The sequence below is a fragment of the Panthera pardus genome, unplaced genomic scaffold (assembly GCF_024362965.1).
Source record: "Panthera pardus isolate Hobbes unplaced genomic scaffold, ASM2436296v1 HiC_scaffold_16, whole genome shotgun sequence".
In the NCBI taxonomy this organism is placed as follows: domain Eukaryota; kingdom Metazoa; phylum Chordata; class Mammalia; order Carnivora; family Felidae; genus Panthera; species Panthera pardus.
Window position 1 is genome coordinate 70,930,989 of NW_026526721.1, and position 25,562 is coordinate 70,956,550.

Consider the following 25,562-nt stretch of genomic DNA (forward strand, 5'->3'; position numbering starts at 1 on the left):
TTGTGCCTCTGTTTCCTCACTTGTAAAATGAGGTAACACTGATACCTACCTCATTGAATTATTGTGAGAATTAAATGAGATAATATACACGAAAAGCTTTAAAAAACGTAAGCTGACAGTTGATCTTAACTGTTAGGTAATAATTTTTTTGAGGCTTGCTTTTCTCATCTATAAAAATGAGAATAATGTTATTTATATCATAATGTTTGATGGAAAGATTAAATGAAATAGCATACAAATTTACCTAGTGCATTTTGTGGCACATACAAAATTAAAGAAACATTTATTAATTATTTCCTAAGTTTCAAGTTACATGTAGTCCTATAAAAAATAGTTATGAAGACTGGAATTTATAAAACAAATAACCCACTGCAATCTGGCTTTTGCCCGTACAACTGGTGATCTTGCTACTGAAGTTTAAGTAAAATGATGTTCATGTTACCAGATCCATGAACATTTCTTCCCTTTTGAACACTGTCTTATGTTCTTTTTTGTTGACCATCATCACACCATGACTTGTATAGCATTATTATCTTCTAATGTCGTGGAGTCCTTCTGCTACCCCTGTGACCATTCCTTCTTAGTTTCTTTCCCTGGAATCTCTTCTTTTTGGGTTTTAGTTTTTAATGGGATTCTGTCCTATGTCCTTATCTCTTTTTACTCTGTACATTTACCTGAAACAGCTTCATCCACTTGCATTGTGTTAACTATCACCTTTGTACTAAAGACCCCTAGCTCAGACACCTCTCCTGAACTCCAGATCCATAAGACAAGGTGTCTGCTACACATTATCATCTGGCTCTTTGTCCTGTAGGCTGAGCACAGCATGACCCAAAACAAACTTATTTTCCTCATGAGATTGCCCTTTCTCCTATTTTTAACACTGATTTGTGGCATTGCTAACCACTCAGGTCTCTCAAGCCAGAAACTTGGGAATCATGCCACATGTTTTACAAAAACTCAATACAAGTTTCCCAGGCTGATGACCAAAATAACTACTAGATCAGTGGCACTTGGTGAGTGGTTAAGTACTTGCATCTTGATAGCAAAAAGGTTCTCTCCTTGGTTCTATTACTAATTTTACATTGTCACCTAGAGTAATCACTTTACATATTACAAGACGGTTTTACCATCTGTGCCAGAAAAAGAAAATGTCTTTTTTCTTAGAAAACGATTTCATGAAATAGTAAAGTCAATGGAATTCCAAATGAAGGATGCTTGGTAAATGCAAACCAATAATAACATATCTTGTTACAGTTATTAATAAGTGATATCTGTGAGAGCATATGGTCATCGAAATGAAAAATATTAAAGTATATGGTCATCTGCAAAATAGCAGTAGTGTTAATTAGTGAAAGCAAACCAGGCAAATCTGTCATACACACACTTTTCAACCATAGGCTCTAATGGAAAGACTCAAAACCAAAAGATCAATACCAATTTCACTGCTGCTTTGTTCTGCCTTGTGAAGACCTAACAATTAATGTCTGTGTCAAGGACTTATTTTTCCCTTTCATTTCCTCCCTAAAGATTAAGGCTTTCAAAGGCTTCTGGCTGCTGCGTCATCAGGAAGCTATTCTGGGTGTTGTGCCCTTGGAGAGGGGGGAAGGGATACAGTGATTCATGCTGGTCATATCTATTCTGTGCTTTTAAAGGATGTGTTATGGAATGTGAACTTTATTTTTTTAAATCACTCAAGGCCTTTGGAAAGCTATGATATCATGACCATATTCTTAGAGGTATCTCATTTTCCCTGACAGCCTGCATCTGGGCTACCTTTTAGTTTTTCCATAAGGCAAGACATTTGATCATTTCTTTTCTACTGCTTAGAAATGTGGAGACACTCAGTCTCTAAGATTCCTCAGCTGAATAGGAGAAGTAAAAAGATCCCCCTCTTTTCTACCAAGAAGAAACCTTTTCTTGGCAATATAGGCAGCCCAACTTAAAAAATAACAATAATAACAGAAAAGACTTCTGTGTATTTTTCTTTTCTGAATATATAAGTAATACATGTTTTTAATTTGTTGAAAATTTGGAAAATACCAAAAAAGAATTTGGAGAAAGTAAACATCACCCTCAATACCAACTAATAACAATCACTCTTTAACATTTTGATAGATCTTCTTATTTTTTTCTATGCATTTGTGTGCTTTTTAAAATATTAAGATCGTACTATATATGTCATTCTGTAACTTGCTTTAAAATATTTAATTTTTAAAATAAACAATACATTTATATGCTTAAAAACACAAGCATAAAACTGTATTCAGTGAAACATCTTCTTTCCTTTCAATCCTTTAGGTAACTTCTGTTTACCAGTTTATTTCTAAAGAATTTTTATGTTTATAAGAGAAAATATGAATAATTTTCTTTGCTACACCTCCTGATTTTTCACACAAATAAAATCATGCTATAATTACTATTCTGCATCTTGGTTTTTCCTTGATAGGTCTTGTAATTCATTCCAAGTCATTATATAAAGTGCTTTTCTTTTTTACAGCTGTCATTTTATAATATTCTATTGTGTGTATGTACCATAATTTATTTAACCAGTCCCCTGGTAATGGACTTTTAGATTACTTCCAATCATTTGCAGTTAGTAACAGTGCTACAGCAAATAACCTTGTGTATAGGTCATTTTGCCCTTTACCGTAGGATATTCCTAGAAGTAGAATTTTTAGGCCAAAGGGTATGTACATTTCAATTTTGATAGGTATTGCTAAATTGTTTTCCAGGAAGTTATGTCACCAACAATGTAGAAGAGTATTTATTTCTCCATACCCATGCCAATATAGGGTGTTATTAAACTGTAAACTATCACCAGTATGATAGGTAAAAAGTTATATTCCTCTTATTAAGAAAAATGTTTATGAGAACCATTATTGTTCCGTGAACTCTTTCCTATTCCCTCCCTCCCCGCCCCGTTTTCCTTAGATTCTTTTCCTATGGATTTGTAGGAGTTCCTTATTCATTAATGGAATTAATCCTTTGTCTGTAATGTGAGTTACAAATATTTTTTTCCTAGTTTGTCTTTTGCCATTTCATATGGTGGCTTTTTACTATACAGAAATATCTGATTTTTAGTAAGTCAGATTAATCATTTCTCTCAGGGCTTCTGGGCTCTGTATGATGCTCTGAAAGGGCTTCCCACTGTACCATTATTAAAAATGTTTCTCGATGGTTTCTTCTGTTAATGGCTTAATTTTTTACATTTAAACCATTTCATCTGTAATTTATTTTGAATATACTTAATCCTCTTGGCACACAGATCTATTTCTGATTATTTATTATTGTCTGTTGTTCTATTTGTCTACCATCACCACTCAATTTTAATTATTGTAGCTTTTCATTATGATAGGAATTGTCCATCACTTGTACAGTATGTTTTGTTGGTTGTTGATCTTCCCCCCAATATTCAAATATTTGTAATTTTATTTATTATTATTATTTTTTAAATATAATTTATTGTCAAATTGGCTAACATACAGTGTGTAAAGTGTGCTCTTGGTTTTTGGGGTAGATTCCTGTGGTTCATCACTTACATACAACACCCAGTGCTCATCTTTTGTCATTTTATTTACCCCTTAACCACTACATCAATTTTTGGATAAGGACAGGAAAAGCCTTCTTATACAATGTGATCTGGATCATTAGATGATTGATTAAGTGAGGGCAATTGAAGAGTCACTCAAACATTTTATGTTATGTTATGTTATGTTATGTTATGTTATGTTATGTTATATTATAACATCTAAATTTATATTTATTCAACAGTCCTTGGATATAGGACCGAAACCTTTTCTGGGAGCATGGATCCACTGATGGAATTTCATATCATCTTTCCTGAATAAATTGCACTCATAATACATGAAACAGGGCTTCCAGTTTTAATTTCTTTCTGCTAGACTAGCAATTTAAAGATCCTATAATATGAGTATAAAACTTTCTACATTTTTAGGGGTTTTTTTCTCTTTAACTTTGAAAGTTGTCTTGCCTCTATGTAATTTGACATCAAGTTTTTATTGAAGTTTTTGTTTGGGCATAAATTTTCAGCTCCTCTGGGTAAATACCAAGTAGTATGATTGCTGGATCATATGGTAAGAGTATGTTTAGGTTTGTAAGAAACTATCAAACTATCTTCCAAAGTAGCTGTACCATTTTGCGTTGTCACCAGCAATAAACGAGAGTTCCTTTTGTTCCATATCCTCACGAGCATTTAATGTTGGCATTGTTCTGGATTTGGGCTGTTCTAATATAGGTGTATAGTGGTATAGTGTTGTTTTAATTTACATCTCCCTAATGACATATAATGTGGTATGTCTTTTCATGTGCTTATTTGTCCTCTGTATATCTTCTTTGGTGAGGTGTCTGTTAAAGCCTTTGGCCCATTTTTAAAATCAGATTGTTTAATTTTTTTCTTTTTTCTTTCTTATATGTTTATTTTTGAGAGAGACAGAGTGCAAGTGGGGGAGGGGGGGAGAAAGAGAGAGAATCTGAAACAGGCTCCAGGCTCTGAGCTGTCAGCACAGAGCCCAATGCAGAACTCAAACTTGGGAACGCTGAGATCATGACCTAGGCCGAAGTCAAACACTTAACTAACTGAGCCACCCAGTTGCCCCAGATTGTTTTCTTATTGTTGTGTCTTAAGAATTCTTCATATATTTTGGATAACATTTCTTTATCAGATGGGCCATTGCAAATATTTTCTCCCAGTTTGTCGTCTCTCTTCTCATTCTCTTGACATTGTTGGTCATAGAGCAGAAGTTTTTAATTTTAGTGAAATCCAGCTTATCAGTTCTTTGTTTCATGGATCATACTTTTGGTTTTGTATCAAAAAGTCATCACCATACCCAGCGACATCTAGGTTTTCTCCTGTGTTACCTTCTAGGAAACTTACAGTTTTGCATTTTACATTTATATCTATGATTCATTTTAACTTAAGTTTTGTGACAGGTGTGAGGTCTGTATCTAGATTCATTTTTTTTTCATGTGAATGTCCAGTGTTTTAGCACCATGTTGAAAAGACTGTCATTGCTCTATTGTATTGCTTTGCTCCCTCGTCAAAGATTACTTTATTCTATCTATGTGCATCTGTCTCTGAGCTCTCTATTCTGTTTCACTGATCTATTTGTCTTTTTTTTTTTTTTTTTTTTTTTTTTTTTGCCAATACTCCACTACCTTAATTACTGTGCCTTTATTGTAAGTCTTGAAGTCAGATAGTGTCAGTCATTTTTGAAGAAAAACTTTGCTCTTGTCTTTCAAAACTGTTTTAGCTATTCTGGGCCTTCTGCTTCTCCATATAAACTTTATTATTATTATTTTTTAATGCTTATGTGTTTATTTTGAGAGTGAAAAAGAGAGAGCACAAGTGGGGGAGAGGCAGAGAGAGAGGGAGACAGAGAGAATCCCAAACAGGCTCCTCATTGTCGTCGCAAAGCCCAAATGGGGCTTGATCTCATGGTTTGTGAGATCACAGCCAGAGCTGAAATCCGGAGTTGGAGGCTTAACCAGCTGAGCCACCCAGGTGCCCCCTCCATATAAACTTTAGAATCAGTCTGTTGGTATCCACAAAATGACTTGCTGGAATTTTGATTGGATTGCATTGAATCTATAGCTCTAGTTGGAAAGAACTGACATTTGACAGTATTGAGTCTTAATATCCATTAACATGGATTATCTCTGTATTTACTTAGTTCTTTGCTGTTTTTCATCGGTGTTTTGAGGTTTTCCTTGTATAGATCTTGTACATATTTCATTTTGGGGAGTGCTAGAGTAAATGCTAATATGTTTTTAATTTCAAATTCCACTTTTCATTGCTGATGTATAGGAAAGTGGTTGACTTTTGATATTAGCCTTGCATCCTGTGACCTTGCTATAATTACCTACTAGTTCTAGGAACTTTTTTGGTTAATTCTTTAGAATTTTCTACTTAGATGATCATGTTATCTTGAACAAAAACAGTTTTATTTCTTCCTTCCAAATATGTATACTTTTTATTTCCTTTTTTGTTTTTTTCTTAGTGCACTAGCTAGGACTTTAATAAGATGTCAAAAGTAGTGGCGAGAGGGGACATCCTTGCTTTGTTTCTGATCTTAGTGGGAAAGCTATGAGCTTCTCACCATTAAGTATGATGATACCTGTAGGTTTTTGTAGATATTCTTTTATCAATTTGAGGAAGTTACCTTCTATTCCTAGTTTACTGAGAGTTTTTATTATGAATGAGTGTTGGACTTTGTCAAATGCTTTTTCTGCATCTATTGATGTGATCATGTGATTTTTCTTATTTGGCTGTTGATGTGATGGATTCCAGTCTTGATTTTGGAATGTTAAACCAGCCTTGCATACCTGGGATAAATCTTACTTTGTTATAGTATATAATTCTTTCTATACAGTGTTGGATTTGATTTGCTAATGTTTTGTTGAGGACTTTTGCAACTGTGTTCATGGGAGGTATTGCTCCACAGTTTTCTTGTGATTTTTTTTTTTCTGGTTTTGGAAAATTAGGGTAATTCTGGCCTTATAGAATGATTTGGGGAAGTATTTTCTTCTGCTCCCATCTTCTTATAGGCATTATAAGGAATTGGTATAATTAAATGTTTAGTAGAATTCACCAGTGAACCCATCTAGGCCTGGTGCTTCTGGTTTTGGAAGATTATTAATTGGTGATTCCATTTTTTTTAGTAGATATAGGCCTACTCAAATTATCTAGTTCTTCTTGGTGAGATTTGGCAGATCATGTCTTTCAAGGAATTGATCCATTTCATCTAGGTTATCATGCCACTGAGCATAGAGTTGTTTATAGTATTCCTTTGTAATGTCCACGAGATCTGTAGTGTTGTCCCCAATTTTACTTCTGAGTTAGCCTAGAGTTTTGCCTAAAAAAAGGAAACCAAGTTTAGATGCTATTCACATAGATATGACATAACCAGGAAATGTGCTGGATTTGATATTCCACTATTGACCACCCTGGCCACTCAGTGTCCACTAAGTCACAGAGCAGAGATCGGAAACACTGCCACACTGCTACCAAAATATTAAAGGTCTTCATGATTCTAGTTGGCAAAAAAGTCTGTACATCTGACACCTGACACTTCTAATTCTCGCTTTTACCTTCCCAGTCTAGGTGAGAAAGCCACTGACATTTGAGATGATTCTTTTTTTTTTTTTTTAATGTTTATTTATTTTTGAGACAGAGAGAAACAGAGCATGAATGGGGGAGGGTCAGAGAGAGAGGGAGACACAGAATCCAAAGCAGGCTGCAGGCTCTGAGGTGTTAGCACAGAGCCCGATGCGGGGCTCGAACTCACGGACCATGAGATCATGACCTGAGCCGAAGTCAGAAGGAAGCTCAACCGACTGAGCCACCCAGGCGCCCTGAGATGATTCTTGAGTCACATATTAAGATCTGATTTAAAGACTCTTGCTAGGCTGTTTATTTTTTTCCATTGGTTGGTCTGTCTCTTAATGCTTGTACTAGTTCTGTATCTCTAAATTATTTAGATTTCAGTTTTAACCTGTGCCCAGTTATCTCAGAAAGGATTCCCCAAAAATAAGAATTAGATTTTCTTAGTGTAAACATTTTGCTATCGTGTTCAGACCTCCTCCAGTGTGAGACTATTTTATCTAGAATTGCTCATTTCTTTGACTCCCTGACCTTGGAAGCATGGGAAAAGCAGGTCTTTCCTTACCTGATTTTGCAGTAGGAACTAAAGACATCTGTCTCTGACTTTTAACGAATAACTCTTCACCAATTTTAAGATTTACCTTCGAAGTGTTAGTAGTATCCACAGATGTATATGATCATAGATTTTGATTTATGGATTCTCCTGAATAAAAAGTGATTAACAGCTCTTTCCAAAAAAAAAAAAAAAAAAAAAAAGATTTACCTTCGAGGGCTTCAGTGGTGGAGAGACGAGGGAGAGATCAGATTATTTTCATTGTATAACCTTCTCTATCATATGCATGCATTCCCAGTTCAAAAGAACAGTTAAAACAGTTTTTAACAATTATCCTTAAAAAGGGTGAACATGAGTATATATCCTTTTGATTGTTGCTAAGAACCTTTGTTGAGGTAAGGGAAGCTTATGCTCTCCCCCTCGCCCTCTCTGAATTGGTCTAAAATGGTAGATTTCTTCACCTTGTATGTTCCCATAGGTGTGTTGCCGCCAGACTGACTACTGGCAATTTGTGAAGGACATCCGATGGCTCAGTCCGCACTCAGCCCTTCACGTGGAGAAGGTAAGAAGTGAAAAGTAACCGCAGGGCCCTGTTGTTTGATGCTCTGTCTGGAGAGTCTCCTAGGGTAGAAAGATGGCGTGTGTTAAGTTTCCTATTAACCGAGGAAAGGAAACTATGCCTGTAAGACTAATCTGGAGGGCTCGGGGGAGGATTGTTTACTTAAAAAAAATAATAAACCTTACAAATACATTGCTCCAGGCCTTTTTCTGTACTCTGGGGAAGAGATAAAAAGTTTTGTTATCTTCAAAAGATCTGCATATTAGGACGAGAATGAAGCTGTTCAAAATCCTAGGAAAATGGCAAGAGATTCCCTGAAGTAGTTGGGGAAGCAGGACTGAGATGCTGATAACTATGTGAGGAGAAGAGGAGCCATCAGTTGGAAAGAAATGGAAATTTCTGGAGGCCAGTGTCAAATAGAGCTGAACGTGTTCCTGAACAACAGCTTTAGCTACCATTGTAGGACTTTACTCTCCTGACCTCTTAGCTCAACAGAGTACCCTTCATTTCCAAGTAGGGAAACAGCTCATGGAGGTTAGTGACTTGGCCAGAGTTACACAGCTAGCTCCAGATCAGTCACTGCCAAATGTACATATCTATTTATTTAACTCTTCAGTATGGAAAATCTCAAATACATACAAAATTAATGAGAAAAGCGTAATGAACCCTGAAATATCCATTACTCGTCTTCAGTATCTGTTAATAGCTGGCAGTCTTATTTCATGTATATCCCACCTACTGGAGGTTCATCACTGAGATGATGTCAGGAGAAGTAATTTGTTTTTAAATGATCAGGGAACCAAATCACAAGATGTCAGACTGGCCCTTTTTGTGAAGAAAAGGCCAGAGCCCAGTGGTTTTTCTTATGTGGATTTTCTTTGTCCTTCTCACTTTATTTTTCTTACCACCACTCCCTCTCACCCCAGCTAACTTCCTTTTCTAAAATATATTGCCATAGTCATTTCTTCTTGGAAGCTGCCTGAAATTGCCATCCATACATGTTTTGCACTGAACCTGGGCTATGAGTCCTTGCTTTTGTTTATTTATTATTATTATTTTTTTAATGTTTGTATTTATTTTTGAGAGAGAAAAGAGAGAGCATGAGCGGGGGAGGGGCAGAGAGAGAGGGAGACAGAATCTGAAGCAGGCTCCAGGCTTTGAGCTGTCAGCACAGAGTGTGATGCAGGGCTCAAACTCACAAACTGTGAGATCACGACCTGAGCCAAAGTCAGACATTTAACTGGCTGAGCCATCCAGGCACCCCAGACCTTGCTTTTAGAAATAGTCAAGTAGAAGGAGGTTCCAAATAGAGAATGCTGTGACTACAGCCAGAAAGAGACACTCAGATGGCTTCTCTTTGGTGGAGAATCTTAGGTGGTGTCTTCCCAGATCCTTTCCCCCAGGTTTTTGTGCATTATTTTCTAGAGGCCACCTAAAATGGAGGACTCTGTGAAAGAAGCCAAGAGGTCAAGTTTATCCCTCCTCAGAGTACCACAGGATCATGTCTCTTTGGAGTTAGAACATAAAGAGACAGATGTAGCAGCTTTGTCCTCTCCTGGAGCTGCATATCAGGTCTTAACTGCTTAGTCCCTCTGCAGTGGCCCAATCAGCAGTGGAACCACTAATCCCTTCATTCCCGCTCCTCCTTCAGTAACCTCTAAATACTAGCTGGAGGAAAAATATCTCTGATTGCCTCCTCTTCCCTTTCTCAATTTGGTTCTCAGGTCATTAGGCCTCAATCTTGCTGTCTTTACCAGGATGCATGTTTTGACTCACGCCTCTTTGCCTTCCAGTTCATCAGCTTGCACGAGAATGGCCAGAGCAGCACCGAAGGTGTGAGTGAGCATGCTGTTGCAAAGTTGTGGCTGCAGCATAGCTTGCAGTGCCACTGTCTCTCAGCCCAGCTCCGACCTCTGCTTGGGGATAGACAATATATCAGAAAATTCTACACAGGTAGGTGGAGGTCACTTAGCCAGGACTGTTGCATATACTTCTTCATCTCTTCCACTTTACTCTTCCTTTACAGACTGACTCTCACCCCAGAGCCTCATACTTTCACTTGGTGCCAATAGAGATTCTCAACAGAGACACACATCCAGTCTTCTCTCTCACCTCCTACGTAAAACACAGTCAGACTTTATGCTAAGGTATTCCCCTACCTCCATATACACAAACCGATAAGAATAACCCCCATTTACGGAGAGTTTCCTGTGTGCCAATCACCGTTACATACTTTTTATACATCTGATCTTCCTAATAGCCCCAAGACCTGGGTATTAATACCTCTGTTTTCCAATCAGAGAAGCAGTGCCCGAGGAGATTAGGTGACTTGGCCAAAGTCACCTAGAGCCAGGATTCAAATCTGGGACTTTATGACTTTGAAGCCTCTTGTTGTATCCTCTCTATTATACAGCATGTTACTTAGCCTATTTGTAGTAGTGTAGTAGTTACTGTACTTTGTCGCTGATTCTCCTTCTCTTTGTAGTGGTATGATTCTCCTCAGGTCATTTTTACCCTTTGTCTCCTTCCTTCCCTGAGCCCCTCCCAGGCTGTACAGGGAAGCTAAAGTTCTCCCTGTTGGGCTCCATCACAGCAGTAGCTCTTCTCTCCCCAGATACTGCTTTCCTGCTAAGCAACGCCCACGTCACAGCCATGCTCCAATGCCTGGAAGCAGTGGAACAGAACAACCCCCGCCTCCTGGCTCAAATTGATGCATCTATGGTAAGGGGGCAAGGAGTTATCACTGTCTGTGCTGGGCCCCTGGACCTCATCATGGTACAACTCTCTGTAGCAAACTGCTTCTTTGCTTAGGCAGTTGTGGACTAAAAGTCTTTCATTAGGAAAAAAAAAATACTTCAAGAAGAAGGGGAGGTACTGTTAAGTATTTATTGAAGTAAAAAGTCTAAGCTTAGGTCTGTTTAAGGAGGGACGTGTCTTTTTTTTTTTTTTTTTTTTTTTTTGATGTTTATTTATTTTTGAGACAGAGAGAGAGACAGAGCACAAACAAGGGAGGGGCAGAGAGAGAGGGAGACACAGAATCTGAAGCAGGCTCCAGGCTCTGAGCTGTCAGTGCAGAACCCAACACAGGGCTTGAACTCATGAACCATGAGATCATGACCTACTCTGGCTGAAGTCAGACACTTAACCAACTGAGCCACCCAGGCTCCCTGGGAGATGTCTATTTTTTAAACCCTTTAAAAAAAATCCTTAGTCTGAGTAAGCATTCCCTGAAGGGTAGGCTTGACAAGCTGAGGGGAAGAGGATGATTTTGAATCAGGAGTAGGATTTATAGTGTCAGAACTAGTATGACCTGGTGTTACACAGGATCATTTTTGTCCTTGAAGTATAAAGATAGTTTTGTTTATTGTTAACCCTTTGATTCACTTGCCCTATCACTAATATCAGTGCCTCAGTTAGAATGGAATCATAGGCCCTACTTCTTTTTGGGAGGGATCCCTTATCTCTCTTAGTTTTAAATTTCTTTATTTTTTTTTTAAGTTTATTTATATATTTTGAGGGGCGCTTGGGTGGCTTAGTCAGTTAAGCATCTGACTTCAGCTCAGGTCATGATCTCATGGTTGGAAGGGTTTGAGCCTTTTGTTGGGCTGTGTGCTGATAGCTCGGAGCCTGGACCCTGCTTCAGATTCTGTGTCTCCGGCTCTTTCTGCCCCTCCCCCAATCATGCTCTGTCTCTCTCTTTTTCTCAAAGATAAATAAACATTAAAAAAGTTTTTAAGTTTGGAGAGCCTGGGTGGCTCAGTCAGTTAAGCGCCTGACTTTGGCTCAGATCATGATCTAGCGGTTTGTGGGTTCGAGCCCCATGTCAGGCTCTGTGCTGACAACTCAGAGCCTGGAGCCTGCTTCAGATTCTGTGTCTCCCTCTCTCTCTGCCCCTCCCCTGCTCACATGCACTCTCTCTCTCTCAAAAATAAACATTTAAAAAAGTTTTATTAAAAAAGCTGGTTTAGTTCCTTCTAGATAAGTTTTGTTAACAGAAAAGCTTTATTAAAAAAGCTTTTTTAAATGTTTATTTTTGAGAGAGAGAGAGAGAGAGAGAGAAAGAATCAGAGTGTGAGCAGGGGAGAGGCAGAGAGAGAGGGAGAGAGAGAGAATCCCAAGCAGGCTCCACACTGTCAGCACAGAGCCTGATGAGGGGCTTGAACCCACGAACTGCAAGATCATGAGTGGAGACGAAATCAAGAGTTGGATGCTTAACCGACTAGGCTATCCAGGTGGCCCTCTTGGTTTTAAATTTTGATTCTTAGTTACCAGTACCAGGCTTGGTGCCAGGCACCATACATGCACCATCTCATTTAATTCTCACAGCTCTATAAGGTAGGCATTAATCTCATTTTATAAAGGAGACCATCTGAGGGACAGAGTAGATAAGTCACTTGCTCAAAGTTTATATGATATGAACCCTGATATGTCTGATTTCTGACTCTATGTGCATAGTCTTAAGAATTTTGTTATGCTGCTACTAAGATAAAGCCCTCCGGGTGTCCCATCTAGGACTCCAGTTTCAGAAGCTGTGGTGTATGGCAGGACTTCTAGGTTTTCAAAATTGTATGCTGTAATAGAGCAATAGAGTGGTATGCCATATCTACAGGCTCTGGCTGCAGTTCAGGCCTGCGGCCAAAGGTCAGCTTCCACCAGCATTACTATAGTGCTGAGTGCTCCTTCTCTGAGGGCCTCTGTCCTGGACTCCAACATGTGGGTTTTTTTTGTAGTTTGCCAGAAAGCATGAGAGCCCGCTGCTGGTAACAAAGAGCCAGAGCCTGACAGCTCTGCCTGGTTCCACGTACACTCCTCCAACCAGCTATGCTCAGCATTCCTACTTCGGGTCCTTCTCCAGCCTCCACCAGTCCGTACCCAGCCACAGCTCAGGTATGGGGGCAGGAAGGGTAATCATGACATGTATGCCAAGCCCCGAAGCAAGTAGAGGATTTTGTGGGTGCAAACAGGAAAGGTGTAGCTAGAGCTTTGGCTTGGTGCAGTTGGTCATATTTCATGTCTTGATAAAGGACATCTTAAAAAGTTATATAGCGACCAGTCTAAGATAATTCAATGGAATCATTAAAGTAACAGAGGAAAGAGATGTTTTTAGATTCCCCTGGATTTCTAATCCACGTTGCCAAGAAGACATTTCAATAATAATAGCTAACACTTACTGAGCACCAACTGTGTGCCAGGCTCTGTTATATTTATATATATTTCATTTGATCCTCAAAATAGTCCTATGCAGTAGGTGTTGTTATTATTGCCCATTTTACAGATGAGGAATGAACACCAATAAACAATGAAGCTACTGTATCAAGAGCGCATGCTCTTATCTTACCTTACCTGGTTTACTTCCTTCTAGATAAGTTTTGTTAACAGAAGAGACTCATAAATATGGAGAAGAAACTGAGGGTTACTGGAGGGGTTGTGGGAGGGGGGATGGGCTAAATGGGTAACGGGCACTAAGGAATCTACTCCTGAAATCATTGTTGCACTATATGCTAACTAATTTGGATGTAAATTTTAAAAAATAAAAAATAAAATTAAAAAAAAAAAAGTTTTGCTTACCTCACATGACGAACCTTTTCTGAGGTGGTACTGGGCACCCAGTAATGATAGGGAGGTAGGTCCTTAGTTGTAGAGAAGCCTTTCATATGTACCAAAGATTTCCAGCTCACCTTTTTCTTCCCTTTTTATATCCTAGAAAGAAGATCGACTTCCTTTTCACTCTCTGGCCCTCCCCGGAAACCTCAGGAAAGCAGAGAGCACGTCTCACCAGCACAGGATCAACCTAGCCAAGCCTCACTGCTTCCAGCCTCTACGTTAGCCAGGGATTCCCCCTCAACTCCAAATGAGATGAGCTCTAGCACACTGACCAGCCCCCTAGAAGCATCCTGGGTCAGCAGCCAGAATAATTCCCCAAGTGATGCCAGTGAGGGGCCCGAGTACTTAGCCATCGGCAACCTGGACCCCCGAGGCCGGACCGCCAGCTGTCAGAGTCACAGCAGCAATGCTGAGAGCAGCAGCTCCAACTTGTTCTCCTCCAGCAGCTCGCAGAAGCCAGACTCTGCTGCTTCTTCCCTAGGCGAGCAGGAGGGAGGTGGGCAGAGCCAGCTGTCCGGCGTCCTTCGCAGGTCCAGCTTCTCAGAGGGGCAGACGTTCACTGTTACCAGTGGAACAAAGAAGAGCCATACTCGCTCCCATTCGGATACCAACATTGCCTCCAGAGGAGCCCCAGGTAATGATAGTCACCAGTCCCTAGTTAGTGACTTATGTTTCTGATGACATGATGGGTATCCTGCTTATAATGAAAGAGAGAAGTTTATAATGTTATATGAATACCCAAGAAATCGGAGAATATTTATATTTGTTCCTTTATACGTTGCTAACTAGTAAATGTTTTCCTGAATTCTTTCACCAGTTCCTTAGCATCAGAGGATAGTGTGGCTTGTTACAGTTTGAGTTTTTAATGTTTCTCTCTGGCAGAGGGGAATTACTAATGAGCTTTAAAAATAATCCCATTAAATTCCTCCCCTTTCTGTGATTCCTGAGAAGTTTGGTTAGGTGTCATACTAGTACGAGAGAGGCTAAGTGATATTTGGGTTTCCTCATTAAAACTAGGGATATAGTGAGTGTGGGATGATGAGATCTAGGAAACAAGTAGGTGGGGCTGGCCGTTGCATCACTAATTCAGGTTGGAAAGCCATCAGTTGAGGGGTCCTGGCCATTGGGCCCTCCCTCACACAAATAGCAGCTGCTAAGCAGAGCACAGCCTTGGCTCGAGAGAGGTGGGGCTCACTGCTTTTGCCATCTCCCTGCCATCTTCTGTCATGGGTTGTTAGTGTCTGGCAGGCTTTGGTTGGGTTTCATTTGTAGGAGAGTCTCCATAACAGCAAGTATAAGGTGGATCTCTGTGCTCAAAGCCAGTTCTGGGTAGGAAAACCCCAGAAATAAAATATAAAAATAAAATATAGAAAATTTTGAAAAAGCAAAAGAGGAAGATTTCCTTTAGCAACTGGAGCTGCCATTGATTTCTCTTTGTAATTTCTAGAAAGGTGAGAGCTGAGGCCCTCATCCAAAACTTCTGAGTGACAAACTTTTTTTTCCATTTTCTACTCAAGATGCGGTTCTGCTTATTGGAACGCTTCAGGAAAAAAAAAATTCCAAATCAAAGACTGTCTTCCCACAAGCTTTCTTAGATGTGAAGAGTATTAGGGTTAGCGCCTCGCTTCACATCTCCTGCTGCTGGCCTGCTGTCTACTGTACTCCAGGCCACTGGTCTTTGAGCGTGGGATGCTTCCCTGCCCCCATTCTTGAATCCATGTGGATTCCAGAAACCATGGTAACCTGCATTGGAAAGGGGAGCAGAGAAAACCTAAGCAAAAGGGTCTGAGAGAGAGGGGGTCGTGTGTAGATTCTTGTATGAGTCAGCTACTATGGTTCAGTAGCTGAGTACTTCAGCACCAGTGTTCCCTCTTGGGAGCTAGGTCCCTACCTCCGCTAGATAAAAGGACACTCTTTTTCTCACTCTCTCTGTTCTCATTTCCTCTCTTTGGACTCTCCTCTGCACCTGTCTGTCTACGTACAGGAGGCCCCAGGAATATCACCATTATAGTTGAAGATCCCATTGCAGGTTTGGGAGCCAGTCCTCCTTTCTGTCTGCCACCTCCTCCTCCTCTGTGACCATCTTGCTTAGTTCAGAACCTCCTTTTCCATTCTGGTGTCAAATCAAGTCTGGCTAGTCTTGCCAGTCCTGCTGTGATTCTTGGACCCGTCTCTAAAATGGCACCGATATTTTGCATAATATATTTATTGCCCATGACTTCCAGATGCCTCATTTAGTCTCCCAATAGCTTCTGGGAGGTGGAGTCAAAATTTATCAATCCTGAAGGTGAAACTGAAGCCCAAAGGTGAAACTGAAGCCTGTTCTTTGTCCAAGGCATCATGATGAATCAGTGACAGAATTTTTCTTATAACTGAGTACTTACTGTGGATTACTTTATTTTCCTTGAATTAACACCAGAATGTCTTTTTCCCCCCTTCTGTGGTCTTGGATGTGGATGCATGCTTTTTGCCTCTCCCAGAGTCCCATTTCCTTTTTCTTTCACCTATTTTCCTTCCTCTGTAAGTCCCACCCACCACCATTCCAGCCATTTTACAGGTTTTTTTTCTAGTGACTTTGGTTTTCATGGTGATGTTGAAGATGAATATTGTGTTAAATTCTGGGTTTATGGAGATATTAACAGTAGAGTGTGTTTGCCAGACAGAGTGGTGAGGGAGGACTGAAAATGGTGGCCTCCTGCTAATGGAGGGAGCCACTGAGTATGTAAGCTTGGAAAAGAGAAGGTTAAAGAGGAGGAAGTTGACAGGACCACCATTTAGAAGAGCATTGTTATTTTTAAGGAGACGAGAAATTGTAAGAAGACAGATTTCAAGTGAGTGTGAGGAAATCTAAGAATTAAGAGTTGTTCATTTGAATGGGCAGCATCAGGAAGCGGTGAGCTCAGTAAGCAAAGGCTGGACGGCCTGCACATGTTGTAAAGGAATAGCGCGCTGGTGTTGGAGTTTGTGTTGTGCACTTAATTTGACTGGGGACCTTAAAGGAGGTCCCATCCGAGTCATAGTTTCTTAACCAAGGCATCATGGTGACTGCTGGTTTGTCTTTAGATCAGTAGTGAGGAGGAGAGCTCACTGCAGGGACCAGTAGAAATCTTTGAGACCCAAGGAAAATGCAGTTATCTCTTACCACAGAGTAGCATTTTTTTTAATGAGAGGAGCAGCTGACAAGTTGGCACCCTCTGTGGGGGGAAATGGTTGGCTGCGGCTCAGTCATTCACTCTCCCAGAGCATCCTGCTCATTTCTCAGGCATCCACCTGCTTTTCTGCCTGCCCTTCCTTCTGTAGCAGTGGGAATTTTGTGTTTTCCTTGGGAGAATATCAGTTTCTCATTTCCTATGAGCCCTGCCTACTACTATTTCTCTACTCCCCACTCTCATCGTTCCTTAAAAACTTCTACCCAGCTAGCCGCTTCCTACTTTGCCAGGCTTCTCTTTAAACCTTTCCTTTTCTTCTCCAATAAGGCTGGGCCTGTAGCCCTGTGGCTGATCCCTTTGGATACAGGGCCATTGTCCTTGGCTTCTCTAGCATTGTCTTGATGCCTCCTTGAAGGACGTTGCTGGATTTTATTTTGTTTTTCAGCTAATTGAGAAGTGAATTAAATTTGTAGGTGTGACAACTTTCAAGTTCATTTCAGGTTCAAGAGAGGCCATATCCTAGTATTTCCCTAGTGTGACCATTCTGAGATTGTTTAAGAGCCCAGTGTCAAGGTTTCAGAGAAGTTTCAGTGTGCTTATCTTTGTTTTACCATGTGAGGACTGTTATCTACATTGGTTTTTGTCAAGAGGATGGAAATTGGCCAATATTCCTAGAACATTTGGTAAGAAGATGGAAGAACAAAGAACTGAATTCATGAGTCTACTTTGATTTGATTCTTTCCACCTTTGTGTTGCTGCATCTTGGGTTATGTTTTCTCTTTCCCTCTTAGAAGATACTGACTCCCCATCTCCCTTCCTCCATGTGTTCCTGCATTCTTGGACCGTTCCCTGTTGCTGCGCCATCTCTCTCCTGTTTGGGAGGGCATTGGGAATGGGAGCAGTTAAATACTGAAACTCCGAAGTTGGGAATGTATCTGTTGCTCACCTCGTATGTGTGTTTTTACTCCCTGGTGGTCACTGACACTAGAATCCTGCAATGATAAGTCGAAGTTGAGAGGTCCCTTGCCCTACTCTGGCCAAAGCAGTGAAGTCAGCACACCCAGCTCTCTGTACATGGAGTATGGTAAGTGAGCACTAGGAAGGCCAGGGCTGCAGCTGTGTCTTTTCTCTGCTCTCCCCTTGTGCCTGCTAAGGTCTGAGCTGTCTAGCTCATGTCAGCTCTGGGGAGGGTACACACCATACAGTCTCACCCTTCCTATCATCATTTCCAGCCCCCGTGCTAGAAATCACACTGCCCCACCATTTTTCTTGCTCCTTTCTGACTTAGGGGTCCCACCCTCTCGTATGCCGTGGGTGTTATCACCATGAATGTCTGTTGATCCAAATGGAATGGCTCTCTGAGTGGGTGAGAGAGGGACCTTGAAAGGAGGCCTGTGAGTGTCGGGGCTGAATTATGAGAAGATAAGCTCCACAGGAGGAGCTTATCTATTTGTTTCCTTGTCTGATTCTCAGCACAGGTTTTTAGGGTTTTTTGTAGGGTAGGAGGGCAAGTATCTCTTCTTTAAATTTTGATGGTAAAAGGATTGTCTCTGGGCTCTCTTCTCTTATTCTACTATTCTTTAACCAAGAGGCTTAGTGGTCTGGGATTCTGAGATTCAGAGAAATTCCTTTAGAAGGTAGACCTCTTCTTTCCAGCCTGTTAACCTGGGAAAACTTGGGCGCATCTTTAGTGGTAAAATCATCAGACTTCTCAAAGAAGCTTGTCTGTTACAGATTCGCTTTCTAAGTCGGAGCTTTTCACATCCACATTCCATTTTCCCACAGAGGGTGGTCAATACCTGTGCTCAGGGGAGGGCATGTTCCGAAGACCATCAGAAGGACAGTCCCTCATCAGCTATCTGTCTGAACAAGACTTTGGAAGCTGTGCAGACCTGGAAAAGGTAAGGGATCTAAGAGGCTACTGAAGAGCTCATGAGTTGGGAGATCTGGACTGAGGGCCCACAGAGCCATTTCTTCTAATGAGGTTTGGGTACATAGTAGTAACATGAGCAAAGACCACAGTAAAGACAAGTTCAAGCTAAAGATAAGCTCAACACTTTCCATCTCTGGAGAACTTTTCAGGGAGTATATGCTCCTCACTGAGTCCAAAACTGTTACTAATTTTCTCTTAGAAGCTACCTTGGGCAGAGAAATACTTTTTAGACACATGATTATTGTTTCCCTGACCCTGGAAGCTTAGGTTAAAAATTGTTTCCAGAATCAACTTCCATATTTTGTTCTAAGGCTCAGATATATAATAAATAATGTCCCTGTGACATTTTGTAGCTTAAAAGCACTTTATCTTGAGATTTATGTTTACCTTAATGCTTTGTATACAGGGATGTGGCTTAGGAAAGACCTTGATGTTAAATTCTGGACTTTTTCTCTATCATTTTTATGTAAAGTAGGACAGGAGGGCCAGGCATGACAGGTTTGAGAGCAAAGAGAATGTAGAACAGTTTTTTTGGCCATCACCTTTCCTTATAGTGGAAGTGTTCATTTCCCCTGCGTATTTTGAATAAAAGCAGCACATGTCTTAGAAGCTCTCCTTTCCAGGGGCTCCTGGGTGACTCAGTTGGTTAAGTGTCTGACTTTGGCTCAGGTCATGATCTCGTGGTTCATGAGTTCAAGCCCCACGTCAGGCTCTGCTGTCAGCACAGAGCCTGCTTCAGATCCTCTGTCTTCCTGTCTCTTTGCCTCTCCCCTGCTTGCCATCTCTCAAAAATAAATAAACGTTAAAAAGATAATAAAAAAGGAAGCTCTACTTGTCAGTGTTACAATCAGTGAGGTGTTCAACGTATCTAGCCCCTTGCTAATCAACTTCTTTCGTGCTCTCCTTTCCCTAGGAGAATGCCCATTTCAGCATCTCAGAGTCCTTGATTGCTGCCATTGAGCTAATGAAGTGCAACATGATGAGCCAGTGCCTGGAAGAAGAGGCAGAGGAGGAAGAAGACAGCGATAGAGAGATCCAGGAACTGAAGCAGAAGATCCGCCTTCGTCGCCAGCAGATCCGCACCAAGAACCTGCTCCCTGGGTATCAAGAGACTGAGCACGGAAGTGAGTGAGGCTGTGAACTCCTCAGTTCCACTTCTGCAGGGAGTTAGGATAAGACTTGGTACCTTGTGGGCTTCCTTTTTTGTCTCACTTTCAAATGTTATAACCCAGCTAAGGGTTCCTCTGCTGTCAGAAAGAATTTTTATGTTGTAATTTTTTTCCTGCCAGACCCAGAGTCCTGGAGTTTATCTATTTCCTACCTCAGAAATATCTTCCAAAAAATAGGTTTCTGATACGAGAACTACAACTGCTGGTCCCAGAGTCACTTCCCAGATAGTAGTACCTTCTGTTTACCTGAAACTTTCATTTTTTTTTTTTTTTTTTTTAAAGAACAACTTTTTTTTTTTTTTTTTTTTTTAACGTTTATTTATTTTTGAGACAGAGAGAGACAGAGCATGAACGGGGGAGGGTCAGAGAGAGAGGGAGACACAGAATCTGAAACAGGCTCCAGGCTCTGAGCAGTCAGCACAGAGCCCGATGCAGGGCTCGAACTCACATACCGCGAGATCGTGACCTGAGCTGAAGTCGGACGCTTAACCGACTGAGCCACCCAGGCGCCCCTACCTGAAACTTTCAAAATGTCATGAATAAAATGGGGAATAATCAACAAGAAGAGCTAGTTTCCATTTCCCCAGCATCACTCCCAGCCAAGGTTCTATTCACTTCTCTGTTGAAGTCACACCAGGTCCCTTTCATTGTGACCCTAGGATAGGAGACGACTTTCTGTCCTGTTTATTACCTTTTTTTTCTTTTTAAAACATAGCAGGCTTTCAGGTCACTTCTAACAGCTCCCAGTTTAGTTCACGTGATTCAACGCAATTCTCTGACTCTGGCTCTGCTGATGAGGTTGACGAATTTGAAATCCAAGGTAAGAAGTGACACTTTATTTCAAGCAACTTTCATTGCCTGACTCTTTGAATTTGAAGTCGTAGACTGAGAAGCTTTCCTTAAGTATTGACAATCTTCATAATGGTACATTATGGAATGTTGTTAGTAACTGTGAGAGGAAGCCTCTCTTGCTAAAAACAAAACTCCTTTAGTAAAATTTAAGCAGAAAAAGAAGTGCTTCAGGTAGAGGGGCCTGGCTGTTGAAGTCACCTTGATGGGTCTCCTCAATTGCACCTTTCTCTTGGATTTTCACTCTGATTCCTCCTGGTAAGAGCCTAGGGCTGACCTATACTTGCATGAAATTAGAATCTTATTCTCTTATGTTCCATAACACAATCACAATTGTTTCAAAATGTTTAAAAGGAACTTTGTTATAATCCTAAGAGAAAAGGACAAAAAGAGTCATTGGGGGGAAAAAAAGGGAAAAAAAAATCAAGTTTACAAAGTAGAGCTTTTTCTGTCCTACCAGTGCTAACTTGCTTAGCAGAATCACTGACCCTTGTTGTTGTTATTGTTGTTGTAAGCACATGCATAGAGAACAGGAGGGGTTCTAATCTGGGAAGGCAGTTGTATTAAATCATGTTAACTCATGACTAATGGATTAATCCATTCCTGCAAATCATAGATTTCTTCAAGTTCCCATCAGTGCCACAAACAAACAAACAAACAAACAAACAAACCAAAAAGCAGTTCATAGTCACAAGTTTTCACCCATGGGTGAAACTAAGAGTTATTTCCTTATGGAGCTGAATTGACTCTATTATTCTCCATGGTAAGATGGTGATGAATACATGTTTTATAGATCTGTTTATATCAATCTAGAGAATTGATGTAATTCACTTTTCACCTGCGCAGACCTCCAGTAGTAATTGAAACTTGGTGGTAGCTGGATTTCTTCCCCATTCAGAAATACAATTTTTATACATATTTTTCCAGGTGTCTAGGAAGTCTTCCTTCTGTGTTCTCTTTAATATGTCTGATTTCTTTTCATGACAATAATAGCCACTTAAAACTCCATTTTTTTTTTTTTTTGGTTTGTTTGTATGTGGTTTTCCAACATTTCTCCAATTCTCTGATACCAACTGAGTATCCTGACAATTCAATTCTGACATTAACTCCTGGAGTTAGGATAGACTCCACAGGGTAAGGTCTCAGTCCCACAGGACACTCCCACTTCATATCCCAACCACAAATGGGGTCACCATGTTACCTACTCTTCTCCGTAGCCAACTACAAATTCAGGGGTTCCTAAGACACCTCCCCAACTCAGGTTCCATAATTTGCTAAAATGACTTACAGAACTCATGAAAACACCAGACTTAAGATTACTTTTTATTATAAAGGATACAAATAAATGGTCACATGAAGAGGTACTTAGCGCAACGCCCCAAAGTTTTCTGAGCACAGGAATCTCTTTGTCCATGTGGTCAGGGTGTGCTATACTCCCAGTACCTCAATATATTCACCAACCAGGTAGCTCTCCCAAACCTTATCATCACAAGTGAAAACACTTTATCAAGGTTTCATTACATAGGTATGCACGAGTGCTTAAAGCAGCCATTGATGACTGAGCTCAATCTGCACCCCCTCTCCCTTTTTGGGAGTTTGGGGATGGAGCTAAAAATTCTAATCCTTTAATCTGGTGGTTGGTTTTTCCTCTGGCAGCCAGCCCCATCCTGAAATTACCTGGATATTCCTCAAGAGTCACCTCATTAGCATAAACTCAGATATAATGGAAAGGGGCTCATTATGAATAACAAAGACATTCCTATCACTCTGGAAATTATAAAGGTTTTAGGAGCTCTGTGCTGAAAACTAGGCAGAGACCAATTATATATTGTTTTTCATATACCACAGTCTGTGATTGGCTTGATCTCCAAATTAGAAGACAATAAAAGTGTTCTGCCCTTTCTCTTGGAATCAGCAGTTAGAATTTCATGAGGGTAATATTAAGGTAAATTCACAACACTGCTTCACTAGGTGTGGAGCAGTCCACGTGACCACTAAGTCTGTTCCTTGCAGCAAAGCAAGGGGCCAGAGGAAGCTGTTCAGTCTGGAAGGAGCCAAATTTGAAATAGCCTGCTTGGGAGTGGCATGAAGTGCACTCCTGTTGGAAACTGTTGTTGCCTTTTTGGCCCCAGAGGAGTTGTTTAGTCAGCTAACTCTAATCAGTTCAGGATGGAAATCCCTAAAGGAAAAGACCTCAGGGTAGGATTTCTCAGCCTCTAGGCCAGATAGTTCTTTGTTGTAAGAGACTGTCCAGTGCATTGTAGAATGTTTAGCATCATCATCAGCCTCTACCCAATTTACCTACAAGGGTAGAAAATCTCCTCTGGTTGAGAACACTACCTTAGGAGGTCTTTAAGACCAGGCCGGTTTGGGGAAATAGCAATAACTATCTCCCAAGCAATACTGAGCACCTTCCTGTGGATGTAACTTCCTAAAAGCAGTTTTACCTTTTGGAGCCAAGTCAAGTCTTGATTCCAGGAACATGTGGTATAGAACTGTCATTCTCATTGATTTACTTCCTGTCTGAATACTAAAGGGCCCCCTTTTATAATCATTATCACAGATGGTAGCGAAGGATCTAACCTGACTCACATGTCAAAGAACGGACTCTCAGTGTCAATGGCATCGATGTTTTCAGGTAGCTTGTGTTGGAAGTACGGGTGTGCTCATACATGCATGTGTGTGAATGTTTGCATCACCTTTTGTACATTCTTTATCTTGTGACACCTGTCTATAAGGTTTGGAGAACTAGCTGGGAAAAACCAGACTTGAGCTAGCTAGGAGTAATTCAAATATTCATTTTCTTCTTCTTCATAGGACCTCCAACAGTCCTCCTCACTGAGATTGTCCTTGCTGATCCCTCCCTACAGTGACATTTATAGACTAAGTGGTCATTGTGGCTGATGGAGGTAGTAGGCAGTTTAGAAAGCAACGGTCAGGTGAAGAAATTTTAGTTCAAACCAACAGCTAAGCTACTGCCACACATTCAGACAGCAAAAGTCCGATAGAATAATGTGAAAGCATAATATGTCTTTAGAGTTTTGAATTTGCAGAGCCATTTGCAGAAAGTGATCCCTTCTTGGTACTTTGTATATAATTAGGATTTACTGCTGTAAATGTCTGGCCTTAGTAATTGCTTTGTGATTCAAGCAAGTAGGCTTTCTGTAGGTGCGGTTAACTGAAAGTAGCAGTTTTCTACTCAAAGTGGTTTTAAAACACACAACAGCAAAACTCAGGATTCATTAAACACTTTATTTTTTTTCTAAATTTTTATAATGTTTATTTATTTTGAGAGAGAGAGAGAGCTCATGCATGCATAATTGTGAGCACAAGCAGGGGAGGGACAGAGAAGAGAGAGAGACAGTTCCAAGGAGGCTCCGTGCTGTTCAGTGCAGACCCCAATGCTAGGCTCAATCCCAAGCACCTTGAGATCATCACCTGAGCTGAAATCAAGAGTCCAACACTCAACTGACTGAGTCACCCAGGCGCCCCTAAAGAGTTCATTTTAACTGTCAATGTAATCAGCCACTAGAATGTGAAATAATTAGATAAGATCAGATAAAGATTTGGAGAAAGGAAAGTATTTAGTTTTCTTTTTCTCTTTTCCTGAACTGTTGTAATTTATTCTAACATAGTCTTCCCTTGCTTGACACGTAATTATCCTATCACTTTTTAACTGGTCTCTTACATGTTTACAACCACAGTCCTTTTGCAGGTACATTTATTGACTGTCAGCCATTTCTCTGTCAGAGCATATTCAGTCTGCTTTAACCATAAGGCATACTTTTATTTGGTCTTCCTGGCATCTTTTCTTCCACTATTTTGGGAGCTTTAAAGCTTTTAAATAAAATACATTTTTATACTTTTTAAAATACATTTATATATTTTATATACATGAAATATTTTTCAACTAAAAGACTATACTTTTTCTTGTGCCCTATAATCCCAGCACGTTATGGGAGTTGAAGGGAAAGCAATCAGAACAAGCCTATTTCAAAAGAAGTGGCTTGTTTTACCTTATTTCTACACACAGATTCTTATTTATGAAAGTATAATTTATAATTCATCTTTCTTTACACTACATTTCCTTTTTGCTTTCTGTTGCTTTTCCTCTGCTTCTGGTTTATTAATGGTATGAAATTCTTTTTAAAAAGTGTCATTATACTTCTCATTAGCAATCTTCCTGATTACATCCAGAGGTTTACAGATGTGTTTCTTTTTGATCATCTTAAGTGATATATGCTGTTGAAGAGCCTCTGAGTATACTATCAGATTAAAATCCATAACACCCTTGGGAAAATTTAAGTGCTTAAGCATCCTATTATGGACATCATCTATCATGAATACTCTGCATATTGTAATACTCTACTTGATATAATCACATTTCTTAGATCCTGATTCATTGAGTAGACCATATGGAACAGAAATGTTTCTGAAGGAAATAGATGAATAATTTTTAGCAAATTTATCGACTTGTGGAACCATCACCATAATCTAGTTTTAGAACATTTTTATTATCCCAGTAAGATTCCTTGTGCCCATTTACAGTTAATTTCCCTTCCTATGGGGTGCCTGGGTGGCTCAGTTGGTTAAGCGTTCAACTTCAGCTCAGGTCATGATCTC

The 25,562-nt window shown here is 40.2% G+C and overlaps 1 protein-coding gene across 10 annotated transcripts in view; it reads left to right on the top strand.

Moving 5' to 3' along the window:
• RUBCN (rubicon autophagy regulator) overlaps window positions 1-25,562 on the top strand; it is a 69,770-nt gene that overhangs the window by 30,467 nt on the left and 13,741 nt on the right. For 3 of the 10 annotated variants that reach the window (XM_053903466.1, XM_019448685.2, XM_053903465.1), the window contains 11 exons: window positions 8,153-8,238; window positions 10,029-10,188; window positions 10,850-10,956; window positions 12,966-13,122; window positions 13,940-14,473; window positions 15,824-15,868; window positions 17,977-18,072; window positions 18,774-18,889; window positions 19,835-20,045; window positions 20,806-20,910; window positions 23,503-23,577. In XM_053903466.1, coding sequence (XP_053759441.1) covers window positions 8,153-8,238; window positions 10,029-10,188; window positions 10,850-10,956; window positions 12,966-13,122; window positions 13,940-14,473; window positions 15,824-15,868; window positions 17,977-18,072; window positions 18,774-18,889; window positions 19,835-20,045; window positions 20,806-20,910; window positions 23,503-23,577 — 1,692 coding nt within the window. The remainder of the gene's footprint in view (window positions 1-8,152; window positions 8,239-10,028; window positions 10,189-10,849; window positions 10,957-12,965; window positions 13,123-13,939; window positions 14,474-15,823; window positions 15,869-17,976; window positions 18,073-18,773; window positions 18,890-19,834; window positions 20,046-20,805; window positions 20,911-23,502; window positions 23,578-25,562) is intronic. The other 7 variants (XM_019448686.2, XM_019448688.2, XM_019448689.2 and 4 more) reach the window with 7 other exon arrangements.